The 23,808-nt window shown below is 39.6% G+C and overlaps 1 protein-coding gene across 19 annotated transcripts in view; it reads left to right on the forward strand.

Moving 5' to 3' along the window:
• The window catches only part of PRR14L (proline rich 14 like), a 47,250-nt gene that overhangs the window by 13,028 nt on the left and 10,414 nt on the right, over window positions 1–23,808 (forward strand). For 3 of the 19 annotated variants that reach the window (XM_019754253.3, XM_019754251.3, XM_074321506.2), the window contains 5 exons: window positions 2,709–2,781; window positions 12,770–17,891; window positions 20,596–20,667; window positions 21,322–21,493; window positions 22,295–22,401. In XM_019754253.3, coding sequence (XP_019609812.3) covers window positions 2,721–2,781; window positions 12,770–17,891; window positions 20,596–20,667; window positions 21,322–21,493; window positions 22,295–22,401 — 5,534 coding nt within the window. In that variant the 5' untranslated portion in view covers window positions 2,709–2,720. Of the gene's footprint in view, window positions 1–2,708; window positions 17,892–20,595; window positions 20,668–21,321; window positions 21,494–22,294; window positions 22,402–23,808 lie in introns of those variants that run through there. The other 16 variants (XM_088800913.1, XM_088800914.1, XM_074321507.2 and 13 more) reach the window with 15 other exon arrangements.

Here is a 23,808-nt window from a genome sequence, read left to right on the forward strand (position 1 = left end):
AATAGCCCCCCCCCCCCCCAGCCATGTGCCTCCTGAGGGATGCACTGAGAATCAGGATCATTTCTGTGGGATTCCTGCCCCCAAATGAATAACCAGAATCTAAAGCACGAGGAAATATAAGACGAAGCCAAATGGAGGGATTTTCTTTCTAAAAGTGTCAAAGTCACGAAAGATAAAATACCTAAGAAACTGTCTTGGTTTAAAGGAGACTAAGGAAACATGATGACTAAATGTATTGTGGGAGCCTGGCCTGCATCCTGGTCCTGAAAAGGGACATTATGGAGCCATTAACAAGATTTGAATAAGATCTCTAGATTAGTTAGTAATACATTAGTAGTAATTTATTGCTATTAGTAATTGTGCTGTGGTTATGTAAGATGTTAATATAGTAAGGAAAGCTGGATATGAAGACTACAGGAAACTTGAGCAGTATTTGCAGATTTGTTCAATTAGAAATTATTTCTAAATCAAATGTTTAGAAACATTTAAATTTTTTGAAAATAATAATAAAAAATACTCTTGCTACAGGGTGACAGAATGTAGCTCAATGTGAGAGGTCCTGTTTGAACAGCTAGACGAATCTCGAAATGGGGCAGGTTGCACGGGGAAATCATGTTTATGGAGAGGCTGAGTTGAGTGACTGTCCGGAGCGTAACAAAGGGGATTCCAGTTTGGACAGCAACCTCAGAGGTGTTTCTTCCCACCCGAGGTTCTGCGGTTTTTCTAGTAGTCCTTGGTTTGCCTTTAGCAGCACGCCACCAAGTTCTTTTTCCTTCAGCTGTTTCTTGTCTCAAACCAGCAAGAGGCCCACAGGTGTGCACTGGCTCAGGTTTGGGGGAAAGTGTTCAAAGATTACTACTACTTGCCCACCCCTCTTGTTCCCTCTGGACCAACGTGAGTCAAGGTAGTGATTTCAAGTGGGGCACGTCTCCAGTGATAACTTGCTGTAATTGGGAAAGATGGCGACCTAGGCTTTCCAGGCATGTGTGGCATGAATTGAATGAATAGAATATAACGAAGTTCAGTTGGTGAATTTCCCAGTTCATGGAGAAGTGCACCAGTATTTAGAATTGGATGTCCACGCTTTTCTATATCTTGGGCTCTGATGAAACCTAAACTGGTATTGTTAAGTATTCATTTCATTCACTCATTTAATCTTAAAGTCACTAGAGGGTTTCTTTCGTTGTTTTTGTTAAAAGAAAAACAACAAAATACATGTTATTTTATGAAGCAACTGATTTTTAAATGTTGGGCTTAACTTTTAATTTGCTTTTTTATTAAAATACACATAATGTAAAATATACCATTTTAACCATTTATAAGTGTACAGTTCAATGTTCACATTGTTGTATGACTGTCACCACCATCCATCTTCAGAATTCATTTCATCTTCCCCAACTGAAACTCCGTACCGTGAAACAATAACTCCCCATTAGCCTCTCCCCACCGCCCCCTGGCAACCACCATTCTCCTTTCCGTCTATGAATTTGACTACTGCAAGTACTTCATATAAGTGGAATCATACAGTCATTGTCCTTTTGTGACTGCATTTAACATTTTTTTAAAGATCCATTTAAAAATTGAAATGTTTTCCAAACATGAAATATTTCAATCATGAAAAAGTAAACCAGCAAAAAATGATTATTGCCTGCCTTATGATTGTGTCAAAGGGGTATAAAAACTTGTAATTAATAATACGCTTTGATCAGGGGCACTGTTACTAGGGAGGGGAGAAGAAAGGCGGAAAGAAAGGGAAAGTATCTGAGAACAGGCACAGTGGAAGGGACAGCTGCATGAGCCAGACTGAATGGTGAAAGAATGTATTCAGTTCTAAACACATTTGTAGAGAAGAAAGATTGAAAACTATGTTGCATGCACATTACCAGCCAGATTGTGGAAAAGATTGGTCTTATTTAAGAATAAGATATAAAGAGATGGCATGTGATATCCCACATAGATGATTTAACATTGAAAACTATATTGTGCTTATTTTGTTTTTCATGGTGCTTAGATATAAGCTGTAGGGTCTTTAAATTTTTATATATTTTGCTTTTTTCCCCCCCTCATAGTGGTAGATGTGCCTGGGTTGAATGTGCTGTAATAACTTTGGTTCCCGGGTAGACTACTTTGATCATGCACAGCACAGATACAGAAGTTCTGAATTGTCTGTTAGCTGTAACATATGAAGACTCGGTATACATTTCTTGACAGATCTTTGAAGATATCTGGACAGGGGACATCACGTACGGAAGCCCAGCGGCTATTGATCACTTGAAGCATGTAGGAAACTGAAAGATCCATCTAGAAATACAAAAGTTCCTTTGTTTTCAGTGTTCTTTGCTATGAACATAATCACAGCTATTTCCACAAATGTCAGGAAATAGGAAGTCTCTCGTTTGCTCCGTATCGTGGACCCGTCATTGCATAGTTCAGTGTCCAGTCCCATCTGAAGATGGGGCCATCACTGCCCTTCCTTACTCATCTGCCTCTGCCTCTTCCTCCAGCTCCGGAAGCTCAGGTTTGGAGGAGCTCTGTGGGGTCTGGTGATAATTGGGGCTTTTTTAAATGTGAGGTTTCCTGCAGTTCCCAATCTTTGTGACTGCTAGTAAATTTCCAGGAGTCATAAAGAAGTCTCTCAGAGGATAATTTGCATGCATGACCTCAGGTATTTCTGAATCCTCCCTGACCGCTGATTTTCTTCACTGCAGGAGGACCTCCTGATGCCTTCCAGCAAAGAACTTTTATGCACGGACCTCCCTGAAGATTGTCTGAGGAGCAAAGGTATTTACTTGTTGCAAAGCTTTTCCCTTTTCCACTCACACACTATTTTAGTTCAGTTTCCATTTTGCGTTGGCAATATAAGAATTATTGGTCCCTGCCTTGCAAGATCGACTCAACTGTAGAAATTCTTGGTATTGCGCATGGACGTACTTGAAGAACCCTAGTGTATCAAGCAAGGCTTGTTTTTCACACTAGTTTGCTTCCCATTTTTCTGTGCATCCCTGTTGACATTGTTTTGAACCTTCATTGCGGATGTGGAATCTTTTATTTGATTTTATAAAATGAAATGGCTTTTTCGGAAGGGTTAGTGTGATGGAGGAGGACTCCGCCCAGTCCGGTTCAGCACTGGGCAGTGCAGCTGTTCTTGTTCTCCTGGGCGAACAAGATGGGAGAAAGCGTTTACTCCAGGTCACCTTGAGAGCTTGCAAAGCAGTTTCTTTCCATTGTCTGGTTTTGCTTCTCAAAGCACTGGTTGGGGGACGCATCTGAGATAGTGCCTTTAGTTTGTTTGTTTGTTTGATTGATTGAGGAGGAAGCTGAGGCCCAAAAGAGAGTGCTGAGCCAGGATTCTTCTTCTGCCCCAGGCTGAAAACCATTTTAGGTAACTCTTGAGAGGATTATATGTACATATTATACAATTGAGGTTAATAATATAGGGTAATCGGAACCTCAACACAAAAACATAGACACAGCAAATGTGTTTAATTATGTGAACATGTTGTTGCTGTGATGACACAACATCAGATTTGACTCTGCTTCTTGGCAGCCTGGACAGAAAAGGAAGCACAGATCGTCCTTAGGAGAAAGGACTCTTGTCCCAGTTTATCACCCTGCTTCCTGCTGCTGGACATTTTCTCTGTGGCTCAAAGGCTTGGCTGTCCAGTGTAGATTAAAGCCCTGAAGTTGAAAACTGCCACGTCATACATAAGTGTCACCTGCTTCTTCGGGCTTTATAGAGGGCCCCCAAATCTTTTCAGTGTGCCTCCAGTATTGCTGTATGGGTCTTGGGTGTGTTGGTCAATTTTTACCCACATCTTAACCACAAAATTTGTCTGTGTGTTAAATTACAGTTTCATTTAACAAGTGAACTGACCTTTTAAACAGAAAAACCTGAGTTCTTTTCTATGAGGAAATCTGCCTTCTCAGACTTACCTGGTTATTCTCCCCTAAAAACTGGTCCACTTTGGATCATGGATAAGATGAGCTCTTTAGAAAAGTATGCTCAGATAGTTAACTAAGTGTCCTCAGGTAAACTACTCTGTGGCCCTTTTTTTCCTGTCTCAGTATCATTCCTTTTTAATGACTTACATTGGTACAATGAATTACCCACCGCCTCCCCAAGCCTCGTGCAAGGTTCTGTTTTAGATGAGGGTTTCACTAGAGTTTTTTTAGCAGCAGTGACCTAATGCCTGGCTATATGATCTTCTGTTCAATTCCCCAAGAACCTTTCAAGGTATCCTTCTGTTACACATTAGGAAACAAGCTCAGCTGTCCAGAGTCCCAACCTGTCATAACAAGGCAGAAAGGAAGGTTCTGTGAAGGCAGGTCTGTGAAAGAATTGAGCCCTGGGCAGGACATGCCACCACCATGGACCTGAGCTACACAGATGCATATGCTCTACTGTAGTTTCACCAGGCTTTCAGCTTGCTTTGCCAGGGTGAAGGTCATGCATCTACTAACTTATAATTTACTAAAGAATTGAGAAATAAATGTTTCTTTTAGGTCTAGTTATACTCTCTGTAGGGACCTCAGCTGCCAAACTTTTCACTCACTATGCCCCAGATCATAGCTCCTGGTCCTAAGCATACTAGATTTAAGTTTTCCTGGTGAAAATCTAATATATCTTTGCTACCTCTAAGTGTCTGCACTGTTGAGCACTGTGCAACTTTGCTAGTTTTATTTATATTATAACTGGGGCACCTCACAGGTCAGTGTTTGTAATAATTTATGAATTTGCTGAGGAATGAATTCGGATCCCCTGCAATGAGTTGTTTATTTCTTCTTAAAATGTTCTTATTTATTTTTATTTCCCCTGTACTGAGTTGTTTAGTAAGTGAACCTAAGCTACTATACTCTCCCTTCATGCATTGTCTTTCCTTCTCTATATAAACGTCCCATTCGCAGTACTTGCAAATTAGCATGGTATTCCAGAATTTTGAGGTTCTTTAGTCATATGTCTGCTGTGACTCATTTCGGTGAAATGAGAACAAGCTTAATCCTTTAAAAGGATTCTTTTGTGTATAAACCAAAAGCACTCTTTAATTGGTAGGATGCTCTTTTGCATATTAGTCTTTATTTCTTGATTGTTGTAGGGCAGGTGCAAGAGAAGCGGGCATGGGGGAGCAGTGATGGGTATTAGTTGAGGGAATATTTCACAAGGCAAGAATGTCCTGTCAGGCACTCTGGCTGGTGCCTCGCCTTTTCTGCTGTTCTGAATTTTAATGTGCCTGTTTCACTGTAATTTTCTGTTTAATATTTTTATAAACTGACATTATCAAGTTGTGTTTTATTTTCAGAGAGTTTCTTGTAACTGGGCTTCTATGGGAAGGTTGTGTGTAGAAGAAAGATGGAATGGGCACCAGGAATAAAATCAATATTCCTTCCCACAACAGCAATTTCCCTTAAGGCTTATTTGTGAATTAACTGAAATAGGAGGGTCACCAGAAACTGGAAGAGCATTATGAGAATACATTTTGATGCAGAGGTGAAAGCAGTCAAGGAAGGAAAAACTACCTACCTTATATAATTCTGGGAACAAGACAGTGTAAATTATTTAGAATGATTAAAATTGAAACAGTCTTTTAAAGGCCTCTATTTCTGTTATGTGACTAAATGAAGCATCATAGATGGAATGAACAAACCTATCAATAAAGCCCCTATGCCTTCTAGATTCTTGGAGTTTATTGATTTGTTTCTATACTTTGGAATGAATATTTCCTGTTTTGTATTCCTATTTGTGTCATTATCCTGTAATTTATACTTCAGGGCACGTAGAGTTTAAAAATGATCCAGTACCACACCAGACAACATGGAAGAAGTCTAGAAATTTGGGGAAATGAATATTTTTGTTTATTAAGGTGTATCTTACCATTAACAAATGCATCCTTTTTGTGTGTGTCTACAATTCTGTGAGTTTTGACAAATATATACAGTTGTGTAACTACCATGACCCCAGAACTTTCTCACAGGCTTTTTTTAGTCCCTCTTGCCAACCACAGTCCTTACAGCAACCAGTAATCTGTTTTCTGTCCCTATAGTTTTACCTTTTCCGGAATATTCGATAAATATAACCATACAGGAGAAACTTTTGAGTCTGGCTTCTTTCGTTTAGCATGGTACATTTAAGATTCATCCATATTACTGTGTGTATCAGTGTTTCATTGCTTCTTGTTGCTGAAGAATATCCTGTATCTGATTTTTATCAGTTACTTCCCATGTGAGGGAAATTGGAGTTATTTCCAGTTTTGACAATTATGAATAAAGCTGCTATCAACATTTGCATGTGAGTTTTTGTGTGAACATGAGTTGTCATTTCACCTGGGCAAATACCTAGGCATGGGACTGCTGGGTCATTTGGAAAGTGCATGCTTAATTTTATAAGAAACTATCTAACTTTTCCAGAGTGGTTGTGCCATTTTGTATTCCTACCAGCAATGTATAGGAGTTCCAGTTAAGGAGTTGAATCCTTTTCATTATTTGTTAGTTTATTTTGAATTTGGAAAGGCAGACGTTTGGTGGTCAGAAGAAGCTTAGGAGATGACGAAAGCTTGTAGAGTTGTCTGCTGCTGTCTTCCTACCTCTAGGCCGCCATGGTGAACCTCCACAGGGAGCTTCCTTTTGTAAGACTCTACAGTATTGCTAATCCATCACACATCTTCCCGAGGATGCGGCACAGAATAACCCAAAACTCATGTCATATTTGGTTTCCGTTGTCTAGCGTCCTAGTTTTTTGATTCAGGAAAAGGTTTTAACAGAAATGCTGTTGAATCCTTGTCAACCTCTAGCATGTCTGTCCCGAATTATGGTTACATGGAGATAACACCCTTCAAAGTCTAAGTTTTCTGGTGTTGCTTATGTTGTAATTAGAGTGTAAGCAGTTTTTTTGAAAAACAACTTTTTGAGGTAAATTTACATACTATAAAGTTCACCCATTTGAAGTACATAATTCTGTCCTTTTTTTTTTTTTCAGTATACTTTTAGAATTATGCAATCATCGCCATGATTTAATTTTCATCACTACCTTAAGAAACCTTGTACCCATTAGCAGTCATTCCCCATTCCTCTAACTCCCAGCTTCTTCCAAACACTTTATAGATTTGCCTATTCTGAACATTTTATATAAATGAGATCTTAAAATATGTGGTCTTTTGTGACTGACTTCTTTTGCTTGGCATAAAGATTTTTTTTTTTTTAAGTATGTTTTTCCAGCTGCAAGTCAAGTAGTTGCTTTACTCTAGTTGTGGAGGGTGCAGCTCACAGTGGCCCACGCGGGGATGGACCTGGCGACCTTGTTGTTAAGAGCACCGCGCTCTAACCAACTGAGCTAACTGGCTGCCCAAAGATTTTAAGGTGCAGCCAAAGTGCTTCATTCCTATTTATGGCTGAATGATATTTAATTTTATCCATTTGTCAGTTGATAAACTGAAACATTTGAGTTATTTCCACATTTTGGCTGTTGTGAGTAATTCTGTTCCCAGCATTTGTGTACAGGTTTTATGTGGACATAGTTTTCAATTTCACTGAGTAGACACCTAAGAGTGGAATTGCTGGGTTATAAAGAAAGTCTATGTTTAGCAGGTTTTTCCACTGTAAAGTTAGTCCCCTCCCTTTCCATACTGTACTCTTTGGAAGGAAGTCACTGTGTAACCTACATAGTGACAAAGAAAGAAGTTACAGGTATAGAAGGGAAAGAACAAACATGTAATGAATGCCTCCGATATGCCAAAAGCTGTGCTAGGTGCTTTCACAGTCTTAAGGATTGGAGAGTTATGCTCCCTCTGCCTGTCTTTAAATTAGGGTTTTTGTCATTGTTGAGTTGTAAAGATCCTTTGTATGTTTTAAAGACAGATCCCTTATCAAATAGATGAGTTGCATATGTTTTCTCATCAGTTGGGTTGTCTTTTCACTTTCTGATGTTGCCCTTTGAAGCACAAGAAGTTTTAGTTTGAAGTTCAGCTTATCAGTCTTCATTTTCACTTGTACTTTTGGTATCTTAGCTAACACATCTTTACATACCTAACCAGAGATCATGAAGGTATACTCTTGTGTTTTCTTCTGTAAGTTTTTATCATTTCAGCTCTTAACATTTACGATCCACTTAGATCACTTAGAGTCTGTGATCCACTTAGAGTTAACTTTTTGTATGATGTGAGCTAGGGTCCAGATTTGTTCTTTCGCATGTGGATGTCCAGTTGACCCAGCATCCTTTGTTGAAAAGTATTCTTAGTCCATTTGTCAAAAAGCATTTGACTGACTAACCATTAGAGTTTAGTTCTGGACTCTCAGTTCTGTTCCATTGGTCTTTGTGTCTGTGCGGTGCCAGTGCCACACTGCCTCGCTTACTGTAGCTCTGTAGAAAGTTTTGAAATCAGGAAGTGGGAGTCTGCCGCCTTTTGTTCTTTTTTCCAAGATTGTTTTGGTCCTTTGCATTTTCATATGAGTTTGAGGATTAATATGCCAATTTCTACAAACATGAGTACTTTTTAAATGGTTATTATAAAATGACAAGTCCAGGATCTTCAGCTGAGGTCATGAAACTCCTGTGCTTCTAATAACATGGGCTCATACCTCTCAATACATTTCACCCTCCAGTATACCTAATACTTTTTTTTTTTAACATACCACATTTTCTTTATCCATTCATCCATTGACGTATGCTTAGGTTGTTACCATGTCTTTGTCCACTGTAAATAATTCTGCAGTGAAAATGGGGGTACAGGATTGGGGGGGGATGGATGAGAAAGGTGAAGGGATTAAAAGTACAAATTGTTAGTTACAAAATAGTCATGGGGGTGTGAAACACAGTGTGGGGGATGTAGTCAATAATGTAAAAACTATGTGTGGTATCAGGTGGGCACTAGAATTATCAGGGGGATCACTTCATAAATTTTATAAATGCCTACCCAGTACACTGCACACTTGAAACTAACATAAAATACTGAAAGTCAACCATAATTTATACATATGTATGTATACTATGTATATATATATATACACATATATATAGTCACAGGGTATGAAGTATATCGTAGAGAATATAGTCAGTATTGTAATAGTTACATACGACGTCAGATGGGTAGTAGACTTGGTGGGATTATCACTTTGTGAGGTGTGTAAATGTCTAATCATTATGTTCTTTTGTACACCTGAAACTATTAATAAGAAAGAAAAGAAAGTACAGAATTGTTGGATTTAGTATACCGAATACTTGTAACAACTTCCCTAACCTTCTGACGCTTCAGTCAGCCAACCTCTACTATGTACCTGCCATGTGCTATGGTCAGTGTCGGATACTGAACCCACAGCAATCGTTAAGGATTGTTTCTTCCCTCAGATTGCTCCAGTCTTATGCAGATGCTAAATAACTGAGAAGCAGTGTTACAGAGGTTTCTGATAGAGATGTTGTGCAAGGGAGTGGAAGTCCAAGGAATGGCTAGCACTAATCAAGCGTGGACTCTTTCTGGAACTTCTAAGAGCTTTACATATATTAACTCGTCTAATTTTTATAAGTTTTATGAAGTAGGTACCATCTTTCTCCCCATGTTATAAATGAGGACCATGTCCGTGTTCCACGACCTTTTCACCTTTTCAAATTTTTCTAATAAAGTTACTCCAAACTCTTCAAGAGTGGGCAGAGTATCACTTTGCTTTCAAGCTGTACACAATGCATCTTCCCCACCCCGCCTTCTGCCACACTGCCTGGGAAATTAGCTGTGCTTCCTCCCCAAATGCTGTCCAAGTGGAGAACAGGCATTCTTCCAGCAGGTAGGGGCTCTGAGGGAGAGTTTTGCCTTAAGTGCCTTGCACAAGACAGTTTGAGGATGGATGGAGAGTTTCAGAGTTTTTCTGAGCGGATATAATCAGGAATACAACTAGCATAGTGTAGGAACAGAGTGGAAAGGCCCAGAATATATGGGAATGATTTGATGAATGCTGTTGCGTTCAGTGGAGAGAGATAATACAACCATTTGGAGTATTCATGCTTAGAAATTCACGCACAGGCTGGGCACACCCCTGGTGGCGATGAGGGGGCACCTGCTCCCGGAGGCCAGGGCACTTTGGGAAGACGTGAGGAGTATGGTGGGCAAGCGCTGAAAGCACCTGTCATGGATCCCGGAGGAGGGGGAGGCAGCAGCGGTGCACGAGTTCTGTGAGGCGTTAGGCGGGGGACAAGGTTCGAAAGTCAGGCGGTGGAGGGGCAGGCCTGGCCAAGAAGATTGGTTCAGAAGGTGCTGGTGTAGCGCCTCCAGACGCTGAGGGAAGGAAGTTGGCACGAGGACCCGCCCCTGCAGACCTGAGGCCTCCTCACCACGCCGCCCACTGTGGGCTGGGTCTTAACTTTGGAATCCACCCCAACCCAAGTTTTGGTTCACATTTCTTAGGTGGTTTTATTTCAGGTTAAACCTATACTGTGGATGGAAGGAAAGTGTTACTCTTCCAATTTAAGGAAGGATTTTTACAGAAATGATTAAGCCCTTCTGCAAACAAGGAGTTTTATGTGTTATCTCTTGAGTCATGCACTGATTTATTGTGTGACTATAAAAATGTCATTTAATCTTTCTGTACTTAAGTTTTCAAAGCACGGACTGGATCATCTATGCCTGGAGAATAAATTTATAGCATAAACTGAGGCACGCTGTTTGAAGAGTCTTCGAAAGTTGAGACTGCTCTTCTTTGGTCCTTTGAAGTTTTTTATGTTATTTGCAGATATATTCCCTCCAGTCTGTAACGTGTCTTTTTATTCTCTTAATAGTGCTTTTCACAGAGCAAAGTTTTAACTTTTGATGAAGTCCAATTTATCATTTTTTTCTTTTGTGATCATGCTATTGGTCTCATGTATATAAGAATTCTTTGCCTAACCCCAGCTTACGAAATTTTTCTCCTGTGTTTTCTTCGCAAAGTTTTATAGTTTTGTTTCTGCATTTACATCTATAATCCATTTTGAGTTAATTTTTGCATGAGGTATGAAGTTTACATCAAGGTTCCTTTTTTTTTTTTTGATATCCAGTTCAAATACCATTTATTGAAATGATTATCCTTTCTCCATTGTCAAGGCCTTCAAATTTTGTCAAAAATCAACAGGCCATATTTGTGAAGGTTTATTTCTAGACTGTATTTTATTCCACTGATCTATGTGTCTCTTTGCCAATACCATGTTGTATTGATTATTGTAGATTTATAATAAAATTAAACAGTGCGATGGTTCCAAAAGAAAAAAAGTTCATGCACAGGGTAGAATTGACTGCTGTGATAAACAAAGTAAGCTAGTTTTAAGAAGCTATATACTTGTGGGGCTTTAAGATTTCGAGGCTGCCTTTTATCAGTGGTATCTGTGCAAACTTACCGAACCTAGTGTATACTTATCCATCAATATTTGCTGATTCCAAATATTTTTAAATGCTTTGTCCTTGCCTAGTTATTAAGTTTATCATTTTAACTGTTGTCAGGTTGAGTAAAATAAGAATCAAAGAAAGCAGAGCAAAGGAAAGGCATCTCTTCTTTAAATGGCAGACACTACCAGGTGGTGTTTTACATGTATTGTTTAATTTAATCCTCAGACTAACACTGAGGTAAGTGTACTTCTCCTTTTTCAAAGGAGGAAACAGACTCAGAGCGGTAAGTAATATCACAGAGCCCACTGGCCCTGCTCTTTCTCTTAAAGTTGCTGCTCTCGCTACCAGTTGAAAAATGGATAGGGAAGCCCTAGGAAGACACAATTAATAGCATTTGTTGATTTGACCTAACTGTATTCATTTATTAATTCCACAGATATTTACTGAGTGCTGTTATGTACCAGGTATTATGCTGGACTCTAGTGAAGAGAAGAGACCAAGACAAACATAATCCTTACCCTCATGGAGTTTATATTCTAGTGGGAATTATATTTTTAGATTGATTTGTATTTTGCTGTATCTGTTTACTGCAAGTGTCCTGATACATGCATGAATACATATATATATATACACATATTCACATGAATGTATATAACTTTGCATTTGCTTTCTAAAAAGGGACAGGAATGAAAAATTTCTTTTGTACATTAACAAGTTTGGGGAACTTCTTTATATTGCATCCTATACCTAGTATTTCAGAGAAATTGTGTACTATAAAACTCCTTTGTGAATTGTATTTATATTCTGTATAGAAAGATTTTTTTTTTTTAATATTTCAAAATGGAAATTTTCAAATTGATTCAAAAGTGGAGAGTACTAAACGACTTGGCTTCAGTGATTACCAGCTCATGACCAATATTGTAAAGAAGCAATTAATGCAGGTAATTGGGTTCAAGACTAACATTCAACTTACCGATTAATCTCTTGTACATAAGGGTTTGTGTATAACTCTTCTTTTTCAAAGAGGTAACTTATCTATGATGTATTTAGTATTTAATTATTCAAATAATAAGGTGGTCATCTAATAATATAAGCTGTTGTATTGAGTCTACTTTATTAACGTTTCGGAATGGAAGCTTCTTAGACATTTGTCTCCATGTTGTAGTTCTTTGTCCAGTAAGCAGGTACATTTAAGTAAGTAACGTTTAGAGAAAGGCATTTGTTCAAAATTATCTGTTTCTGCCAGGTACACTTTTGGCCCTCCATCACGCTGTGCAGAGAAGAACAAAACCAATGGTACAGTGCACTTGTTTTGCAATTCTCTTTTTGAGTTGGATCATTTTTGTTGTTGCCGTTGGTTGCGTGATTAAATTCGTGAAGGCAGAGCAAACGATTTTATGATTGCTTGCTGATTTGGATTTATTTCTCTTGTGCAGAAGGAAATGTACAAATTACAACTGAAACTCTCCTAAAATCTACTGAAGAAGTACAAGGTATGAAGGTCAATGGGACTAAGACGGATAATAATGAAGGACATGAGAATGGCAATGTGAGTAAAAGTCTCTCGGCTGGGTGCAGCGAATACCCAGAAGTAGACAAAATCATGACCAGTAGTGAGGTTTCAGAAACCAGCACATTAGTTTCCCTAGAGCCTTTAAACTTTGTGGACCCTGGATTAACAGAAGCAACTCCTAAAGAAAAAGAATGTGAAGAATTAAAAACTTGTCCTTCTTGGTTGTCATTGTTACCAGGGAACAGTGCCATTTCCAAAGTGGACAATGGGAAGGAAGAGTTGTGTAAGTTAAGCCTTGTGTGTGAAGCAGATGACAATCACCAACAGATTCTTGGCCACCATAATGAAAAACACGGTTCTGCACATGGCAGTCCCAAACTCGTGAGAAATGTAGTTGTAGAACCCTTAGAAGAAAATTCAGAAGTTTCATGTTTCATGTCAAGCTTGTGTGGTCCAGAATCCAGAACGTCATCCTTGGAAAAATGTGGTTTTGAAGGTGATGGCTTGCTGAAGAGATCCACTGAAAAGACAGACAATTCCTGTTTTGATAGGGACGCTCAAAACAAGAACTTGGCTTCTAGAGAAGAAAATAAAGAACAGTTTTTGAACCCCAGGAGTGAAAGAGAGAAACTGTTTCTTGTTAATGCCAGAAAACCAGAAGAGGATGCCAGTGGTCATTGTTTTGGAGAAAAAGAGACTGTTGCCTCCCCAAAAGAAAAGATCCATGATAACTGTTGCATTCAAGGCAGTATCCATACAGACAGCTCTAGCTTTTTAATGCCCAATTCTTTTACCGAAGCCACAGAAGTAATGTTTAAAAAAAAAGATTCGAGAATCACTTTAGACATTCAAGTTAGCTTAACAAATCATGAGGACCATAGAGAAACTCTTACTAATAGTAGCCGTCCAGGCAGACACTCTGAAGAGAACAGATTTTCCTCCTTGATGCAGATCAAAGAGCCAGAACAGATAAACACTGTCGAGCCCAGTATATTAAGTGAAAAGATTTACAGTAAAGGCTCTTTAGTCATCACCCAGAGAAATCTGGAAGGCAGCACCCAGTTAAAGGAAGCATCATATAATGAATTTATGATTGAAAAAAAGTCCCTTACGAATTTAATGCCAGAGGACCAGATAAGTTCTGTAAATGAGGGTTCAAAACCCAAGAAGAATACTGCTCAGTTATTATCCCTAGAATTTGATTACAGACCTGAGTCAGAAAAAGCTGTACAGACCTCACAGGACAATATTCCACATTTAGAACAAAGCATTGCCTATGAGATGAATGAAGCTCCTTGTACCGAAGAACTAGCTATAAACAAAATAGAAAGTGAATGTCTTTTAAATCAAGTGTCCCTTAATTCTCAAGACCCTGCGAAGTTGCCAACTGAGGAAGAGTTGCCTTTAGCAACAAGCAAGGATTCCCAACAGAGCCATCACCCTCCATTAGAGGACAAAGCAGATGTCATTGCTGATACCCAAACCATTCCCATGAAGACAATAATGAAAGACATCTCTCTACCAGGTGACAAAAGCTGTGGTGCCTCTTCAAACAGTCCCACCTTAAACATTAAACCAGGAAGCCTAGAAAGTAAAAACGAAATGGCTGATTCAGGAACAGAAAATCTACATTCCAGACTTCTCTCAAGTAAGGAAGAAGCAGCAGACTTGCTTCCAGAGGTCCCTGTCATGGAATGTCAAAGTGTTCAATCTCAGGATCTCTCTAGCTGCCATTGTGTACGAAAAAATGCACCAGAAGAGAGCATGTGTTCTGCTTGTGCTGCTGCTTTTGAGTCCAGCAGAATCATCCTGGAAGTTGAAAACTCTTTGATAGCCAAATATGAGAATGCATTTCAGCACAGTGATCTCCACTCCCCAGGAAGAGAAAACTCTGTGGAAAGTAGCACCCATAAAGTGAGTTACACACGGGAGGAAAGTGAACTTGATGGGAGGGAAACTAAAGGCAGCCTTCCAGGCCATAAGATCGGAAACGGAAGGACAGAAGCTTCAAATGAAACCATTCACACCACCAGTCCCATCCAACCCAGTAAGGAAGGGCTAGAATTAAAGGAACAGAATATACCCAAAGAGACTGTGTTTTGTAAATATAACATCTCTGATTGTGCCACACAGGAACTAAACCAATCTGGAAACATTCCGAATCCTGAGAAACTGTTGGACCAGTCTCCTACTGTTATGTTCTCCAGTTTTAAGAGCATGAACCCAACAGTTGAGACTCCTGATCAGAAGACAGATGAAGTCCTTGACTGCCAGCATAATCCATACGGACCAGCTGAATGCAGATGTGAAGATAAACCAGCTAAGGAGACACTAGGTAGTGACCAGAGAGAGACCGTCACAGAGCCTGTCAGAGAGGTAAGCCACAACCAAAAGGATCTGCCAGTTGGTTCAGGCAACAACAACTCGTTGTCTCGTGGTAGTCCAAAGGAAGGCAGTTTGAAAGGAGCCTTCGAAAGGATTTCTGGTTGTGAGGAGTCCACAGACGGTACTAAAGACACCTTCTACACAGACTGTAGTGATAAGCCTGCAGAAGGCATGCAGGACATAAGAGCATCTAACACACGTGATGGTGGTGCATGGCAAGATGGACTAGTATTACATGAAACCTCGAGGAGTACCCTGTCTCAGAGAGGAGAACGGAATGCTGCATTTATGATTGACCAGGATTCAGATTTCCCAAATGCTACTTCCTCTACCGTGGAATCTCTTGAAATAAAAAAATCATGTGAAATGAAAGTGTGTCCAGACTCTAGTGCCAATGAGCTAGAGTCTGTTGCAGATCATGAACCATTAAATATAAAACTATTGGATAGAGTAAATGTGTCTTTAAATTATATTCATCATGAACAGCAAGTTAAAGAAGCATCTCTGAGAGAAACACAAGGAATAATTGAAAGATCAAGACTAGAAATAAATTCCGAGTTTGACAAGGAAAATACCCTTGGAATTCCCTCAAAAGAGTTGATGTCTTCTAAACACCAAGGTGAGAACTCTGTTCCCCCAGGGAGCCCAAAATCCATTGAGAGAATGCTTTCGTATCTGTCTTCTCAAGAAAGTTCAGAAGCAAATATTAAGAGCGAAGAAACTGACCTTAAAATTCTTTGTAAGCCAAAAGATGGTGAAATGCTTTGTGAAAATGTAAAGGACTGCACAGTCCTGCCTGGGGCGAAGGAAGGAGCACCAAGGGATCTGAGTAATCCTAGTAAAGAAAACGGCATAGACATCAGTGTGAAAATTTTGCCGTTGACGATGGAAACCGAAACTAAAGTGACAGAAGAAACCGAAGAACATCAGAGGGGATCACCGCGTCACTTCACTATTGGGGAGAAATCTGAGGAGGTGATTACCAGAGAAGATAGTTGTGGTGGTAATATGAGTGAGATTTCTCAGATCCACTGTAAATCCCAGAGGATGCTCGGCGATGCTGGAGAACAACAAAGCCGGAGGGTTTGGTTGCAGAAGGAAGAGGAATATATGCCTCATAAAGAAGCACATAGGATATTGGAACAAAGCACATCATCTAATATGTTGTCAGATGAGGTGCAAAATGAGAACCCTCCTAAGGGTTGCAAGGATGAGTCCACAGTGATGAAAGAAAGCACCCCAGCAAAGCTTGCCAGGGGTGACTTTGCTGCACAGTTTCAGAAGTTGAAAGACCCAGAAGAGGAAACCTTCTGTCACCCATTAAAAAAGGACGTTGAGTTGTGTATAGGTCCTTGCCTTCGTGGTGCCCCTCAGAAAGCACGAGACCCCGGCCCTGCTAGGTGTGATGAAAGACACAGTGCCTCTGGGAACACGTCACATCAGAAAGGAGTGCTTCCCTTAAAGAAGCAGCCCCATCGAACATGTAAGAAAGTTTCCTGTCAGGAGCAAGTCAACATGGGGAGAAAATTAAATAAAGTCAGAAAGCCTGCCTTTTTAAAGCATTCCTCAGAAACCATCCCCACAAAAGCACACAGATTTTTCAGTTCACATGCCGCGTCTGCACCCACAAGACTAGAACCCAAAACAGTACCTGCCAGGACCTTAGTTAGCCACATACCAAAGCAGAAGGCTACGCCGTGCCATCTCCTAAGGAGCCTGAATGTCAGGACGCCTACCAAAGAATCGGCCTTACTCACCACGCTGTCCATCCTTGCCTCCAAACTGGCCCCAGCCGCAAAGACCCAGAAACTAAGATATCGGCGGTGTTCCTCTGAACTTCTTCCAGTGGCTAAAAGCTACAAGCGGCTCAGATATAAAAGGCTCCTGGATGGATTTTCACCCAATACAATGCAGCTGAGTCCATATTTGACAGCTACTGGATGGAATAAAAGGCCTACTAGTAAACCCTTGACACTTTATCCGCTGGAAGCCATCAAAATGAGCTTCATAGATTTGAGCAACAAGATGCCGTCCCTGCTGTTCGGTTCTGAAATCTTCCCGGTATCCTTTCATGTGAAATCGGGCTCTGAGTGCACGGCGGAGTCCCCGAGGAGTTTTCCTGAGCACTGTGCTCCGGCAAGGCTTGCCTTAGGAGAGGCCGCTCGGTGCCCTTCTCAACCTCCCAAGTGGACCTTTTCTGTTTTCTTGTCCCATGGTTGCCCTGGGATGGCCACATTCAGGGAAGACACTGGCCTCCACGGTCAGGCACATGCCCAGGCTCCTCCACACCCTCCAGCTCCTCTCCAGGACTACGGAGGCACCGCCATCGTCCAGACCAGAGCAGGCCGCTCTGTCCTTGGCCTTCACACACTGCTAGCACTTTGTTCCCCTGGATGTTACCGAATCTGGACAAAAAAATGGAGCTTCTCCAGTCACATGCCTACCATGCAGAGGCTTTTCATGACCCAGTTTACACAGGGCTTGAAAGGGTTAAGGTCTCCAGCCTCCATAGCTGACAAGGTCTTCTGTTCTCTGCCCTACTCGGTGGGCCGAGTGCTCTCCATTTGGAGCCAGCATGGACCTTCTGCCTGCCCCTTCGAAATCTCTGCTCTTCATTCCACTCACAGCAAGCGGCAGCCAACTCTGGGCACCACAAGCAGGTAAACCATTCTTTGCAAGTGTCCCCATGCTTGCTTCCTGCCGGTGAGGAGAGGAGATGGGCACTACTGGAAATGCAGGGCTATTGGGAGTCTCTGTGTCTGTGTTTTCCATTTATAACTTTGCCAAATCTCAAATCTCGCAGCAGTAATTCTTAAGTGGTGATCCCTCTAATTTTCCTACAGAATCCTTTATTTTGTACGATTCTTTGTTCTGTCCATGTATTCTGCAAACCATCAGATGTTTTGAATCTCTTCTCTTCTCTTGTCCCCACCTTGCAAAGAACAAACACCATTACAAGTTAAAGATTTGTAGTGACAAATAGTGGCTTGTAACTATAGCTTGTTCACAAAGTATTATACAGCCAGCACTTAACTCAGTTTTTGATGTATAAACGATACAGAAGAAATACTTTTAAAATAAGTTAATTAGTTATATAGGCATAATCAAATCTAGTTTATGAACCTCTGCATTTTTTTCTTTTTCTTTTTCAATTACAGTTGACATTCAATATTATATTGGTCTCAGGTGTACCTGAACCTCTGCATTTCTTCTGGAGCAGAGAGGCTTCAAAGATCGGCATTTGCATACGATAGTTGTAGAATTTATAGAGTTTTAAGTGAACTGGAAAGGAGTTCTTGTAGTTCGACTACTGAGAATAGTTAAAAAATAATTTCACCAATATCCTTTTACCTTGTAATTGAAAAATAAGAGAAGAAAAAGAATTTTGAGAGTTACATCCCTGAAGATCTGCTTTAGATATAGATAAATCTTCCTGTTTGTAATTCTTTGGATGAACAAAAATTTTGAACATTTTTTAGTTGGCCCTTACCATTGCTATGGTTTAAAAACTCAACAGCCAAAATGCCTTAAAGTTCCAAATAGCCTGGGAGCTTTGTGTATGTGGATTGTCTCTTATGCAGACTTATTCTGTGTCATTAGAAAGCTGCTGCTGCATATTGTGAAGTTTCCCCAGCATCTTAGCTGCAAACTGAAAAAGAGGTTTCAGAAAAATACCCCAGAACTTGAATGTGGCTGATTGAAATGGAGAGCTGAATTACTATATAAGTACTTGTCTTTTATGGTTACATAAAAATGTTCACTTCTTATAATGCAGACATAAAAATACATTAGAATGAATCAAATTGTTTTAAATGATGGTGTACTACTGTTATTAACTAGTTTGTTGGTATGCCTCTGCAATCTCGTAATTGCTCTCTATTCTGTCTGTGAAACACAGCTTTAAAGTAAGTTCATTCCGGAAGTTAGTGTAGAGGGAAGACAGTCATTTCACTCTAGGAAGGTGTGTGACCCTTTGGTGCTTTTTCCTCTTCCAGAACTCCTTCCCACCTAACTTTTCTGTTTCCTGTTGTGGAATGTTTTCTCTCTCCCTTACTTCCTGTATCTGGCATTTTTATTTATTTAACTTTAGCTTTTTGAATTCAATTTATTTTGTTATATTTTATTTTTTAATTCAAGTGGAAAGTGGAGGGGTGGTATTTGTGTGGGACTTTTCCTTCTCTTTGGCTCAAAAAGTGTCTTAACATAATATGCTTTGGCTTTGAGTCTAGAGATTTTCTGTTTTCCTAAAGACACTTAGAAATATTAAGCATGATAAGTTGGTGAGCCCCAGAAAGCAAGGCTTAACAAAGATTAAATTATGTTTCCATAGGATTTTCTTATTTGAGCCTTATTCTCCAGCACTCTGTGCTATAGGTTGAACAGGCATCTTTTTTGCCTTTTTTATAGATGATGAGTCTGAGGCACGTGGTTTTTTTCCCCTAACCCAGGTCACTGAGCTGGTTAGTGTTTCAGCTGAGCTGACCTAGAACCAAGGTCTCCCAATTTCTGATTTGGTCAGCTCCTTTTTCAGTATTCCACCCTGCCTCTCTTTCCCTTAATCAGTTTCTCCTCAGGAAATCCTGAGTCAGTGTTGAACGTCCTAAAAATCTGAATTATCTGTATTTTTCCTAGCCATTGAACAAATTTCTAAGAGGAGGTGGATTGTATGCTCCTCATACAAACGTCTTATTAATTAAACTTGTACTCTGTTCTAAATTCAGGAGAAACTGATAATAGGTTTCACTTTGAGAGGCACATAGATCTTTTCAACATTGTGTATTAATGTATCTATGAGTGATTATTAATACTATTGTTTCATCTTTAAAAATAAAAGATTAATTTTTAAAGGAACCAACCATCCTGTTATCTGTTTTCTTCTACGTAGCCATGTTTTATGTGGACCTTGGCTTTAAAGAAAATAAAGTTTTCTCCATAATTTTGTGTAAGTTTGTAGCAATTGGTAGCTTTTACTTTAATAGAGTTAATGCAGATCTGAATGTGGTATAAGATTTTTATCTGTAATTTTTTAAATCTTTAATATACCTGTTCAACAACTTGATTAGAAGGTACAAGACTCAAAACCATTCTTGTTCCCCCCCCCTTCTCTTACTGTCCTCTGTTTATTTCTACCTTCTTTCCATTTCAATTAGAAAATAATTTTCCTGTCAGCCTGCCTCCATTCCAGTGATGGGCACCTAAATGTAATTCTCCTAACTAGGAGATTTTCATCTTTCTGAGTGACTAACATTTCTTGTCTTCCTAAGCTCTAATTGAATGTCATGTGCCAAATCCGCAATGGCATCAAATCTTTCCTGTTGTTCTGCTGCCCTAAAATATTGTTCTTGTACTTTTGCTTCACTTCAGCCACACCATGTTACCATATGTGCCTCTTCCGGGCATGGAAGCTACTTACAACACCAGCGGCAGTCAGATGAGGTAAGCCTTCAAAGGTGCCTGGCATATGAGGGCTTGCTGAGAGAGAGAGAGAGAGAAAGACAGAGAGAGAGAGAGAGCTAAGGGATGGCATGATTCTGAGCTCTTGTTCTCCTTCTAAACCTAATCTACATGTCTCATATGAACAATCTGAGATTTAATCTAAGATTGAATCTTAGATTCAAATGTGTTTTATTACAAGTAGCAATTAGGGATGTGTAATCAATACCAAATACGGGGGGGTGGGGGTAAAGGGGGAGCCAAAATTACTTAACCAGCTCATTGTACTGTAAGTTACCTCTCAAGCTATTTCTTGGTCATTTAGTCAACTTCAGTGCCTGGATGGGATTGATTTCATTTGTTTAGTTCACTAAAGGCCTTCTCCCACCCCTCCCATGTAAAATGTTTCTTTTTACATTTTTCCTTGTTCATTACATTTTGATTATTTCATTGCTCTATACCAATGCAATGGATTAACCACATTCTTGTGAATTTTTACGTTTGCAGACATAGGCTGTGTCCAGAAAGTGATTAGAGAACAGGTTGACTAGAAATGTTATTGCTGGAAAAAGGCTGCAACCCTAGTCTGAATGTTAAGAAGTTCAATGTGCTGATGTCGAAATAAAACCTGCTCATATTTTCTCTCCATGGTGCTAGGCTTGAACCTCCATTTCCTGCCTTGGTACCAAAGTCTTGCTTGGTAACAGACTCAGCTGTCAGCAAGCTCCTGCTGTCAGCCTCTGAGTTCCAGGTTCCTGGGTTTGATGAACTGGATGGTGTGACAGCAGCATGCCCCCATCCACAGAGTAGCCCTCCAGAACAGAAAGAGGTAAGATACAGTGCTGGTAGGATCAAGCGGTGGTAGCACTGGAGATGCCCACTGTTGACTGCAGATCACGTGACAGATACAGGCGGGCCCCTCAGTATCTTCACTTACCACCTTTAGCTTTAGCTGAGTACTGGAGATGGCCAAGGCAGGGGGTTTTCTGTTTGGCCCTCGATCTCTTACTCTTCACTGTTCTCCAGATCCTTTTTTTCTTGACGACAGCATTTAACAGTGTTTAGAGAATTAGACCACAGAGCAGCTTCATGTATTCAAAGAGGATGAGTGAACAATGGTGTTTCTCAATTTTGCAACATCTGCTGTCTCCAACGGAGGCAAACTTTCATATTGATAGCTCAATAACTGAACTGAATGTACAGTTCTCTTTTAATACTATAAAGGGGGTTGTTGAAAACACTGTTGGCAGGAGTAGGAGGGGAAACTTTGTCATAAACTACTTATTATTATTAGTCTTTTATAAACTGAGGAAGTGATACCGTGTCAAAAAAGGGGGCTTTATATACAGTAGTACCTCAGTTTTCGAATGTCTCTGTTCACGAACATTTTGGTTTATGAACGCCGTAAACCCGGAAGTAAATGCTTCGGTTTTCGAACACAACTCAGAAGTCGAACATGTCACTTGGCTTCTGATGAGTGCAAGATCCTGAGGTCTAGCTGTCGGCTGTTTTCGAACGTTTCAGAACTCAAAACAGTTTTCTGGAATGGATTACGTTTGAAAACCGAGGTACCACTGTATTTAAAATGTCTTGCAACTTGACCATCTTTCTTTTTAATCCTTAAAAATAGGCTGAGCCAGAGAAGAGGCCAAAGAAAGTCTCACAGATTCGCATCCGGAAAACCATTCCTAAGCCAGACCCTAATCTTACCCCCATGGGCCTTCCTCGACCCAAAAGGTGAGCTCTTTAATACACACAGCTTCACTTTTTTTGAAAATTGTTTGGCAGAACAAAATGACGTTTTAAATGATCATATATTCTGAGCTATTTATTGTACCTCTAAGAATTTATCCAAAAGAATTCATTGGCAATATGGCCAGGGATTTATGTGCAGGGATATTTTAATGCATTCTTAATCCTTTTTATTGAGGTGTTGTGCTGTCCCTGTGCGTACAGAATCTCAGTTCATCCTCTGATGATGATGGGAGGTAAGCACTATTGTTGTCCTTAGGTTTAGTAACAGTTCTGAGGCTCAGTGGTTGAGAAACCTGTGCTAGGCTCTGTTGTCAATCATGACACAGGTGGTTTCTGTCTCACACAGGTTTACCCGATCCCACAACCTGAGTACACAACATTCTGTGCACATAACAGAAGGAACCTAAATATCATGAAGGAAACAACTTAAGTTTTCTTTAGAAAATGCCAGGTCCATGTTATGGTCTATAGTATAGCCTTTAAATTTTTGGTTTCCAAAGACTTATTTTTTATGACAGAGACAATTGCTAACCCTATAGAGTAAAATGGGAGGAAAAGACAGATTATCAAATTATGTAGTAAGCCTGATTCCAGTTTTGGAATTATATATATTACACAGACACACTATGAAAATTTAAACATTTAAAAAGAGATCTCAAAAAATAAATAAAATAAAGATCTCCAGAATTGTATTTTCATGTGGTTGATTTCACTCCTCCGTTTCTCAGTGGAAGCCTAACAGTGGTCCCTTAAGTAACCCAAGGTAAGTTATTTAACCTTTCTGAGCTTCCAAAACTTATCTGTAAAATGTGAATAAGAATTTTCAAGGCTCAAGATTGCTGAACAGTCCAATTGAGAAAAAATTGTGTACTGTTATCTGTTATATTGCTTCACATAACACAAATGCAATATATAGTTAACTGTTACTATGATCATGATTGACATCCCATTTTTCCCATGTGTTTTTTATCTCAATGTATTATATTTTTATCTTAGTTATTTTATTAATTGTCCTACCATGTCTTTTGAAGAAATTGTTTTTATTTTTAAAAACCAGTTATCACTGTGTACTTGACAATAGTTGGTTTAGTCTACAAGTTAAGGCAAATATAATGCATTTGCTTTTTTTCAAGAGCTATTTTTTAAATATTTCAGATAACCTGGTTGAAGAGAACTTATTGCTAGGATGAAATAGGATTCAGAATTAGATGTATTCTATCTCACATTTACATGTAGATATAAGTTCTGAAAAACATTGTTTATATACATAAGTAATTGGGAGTGAATTTTAATATAGATATGACATTCAATTCTTTGGAGACATTTTTCAAATAATACCCAAAAACAATCACAGTGATCTATCATCAAATTATATTTAATAATTTATCA

The sequence above is a fragment of the Rhinolophus sinicus genome, chromosome 9 (genome assembly GCF_057876585.1).
Source record: "Rhinolophus sinicus isolate RSI-liver-muscle chromosome 9, RSI-T2T, whole genome shotgun sequence".
Lineage (NCBI taxonomy): Eukaryota > Metazoa > Chordata > Mammalia > Chiroptera > Rhinolophidae > Rhinolophus > Rhinolophus sinicus.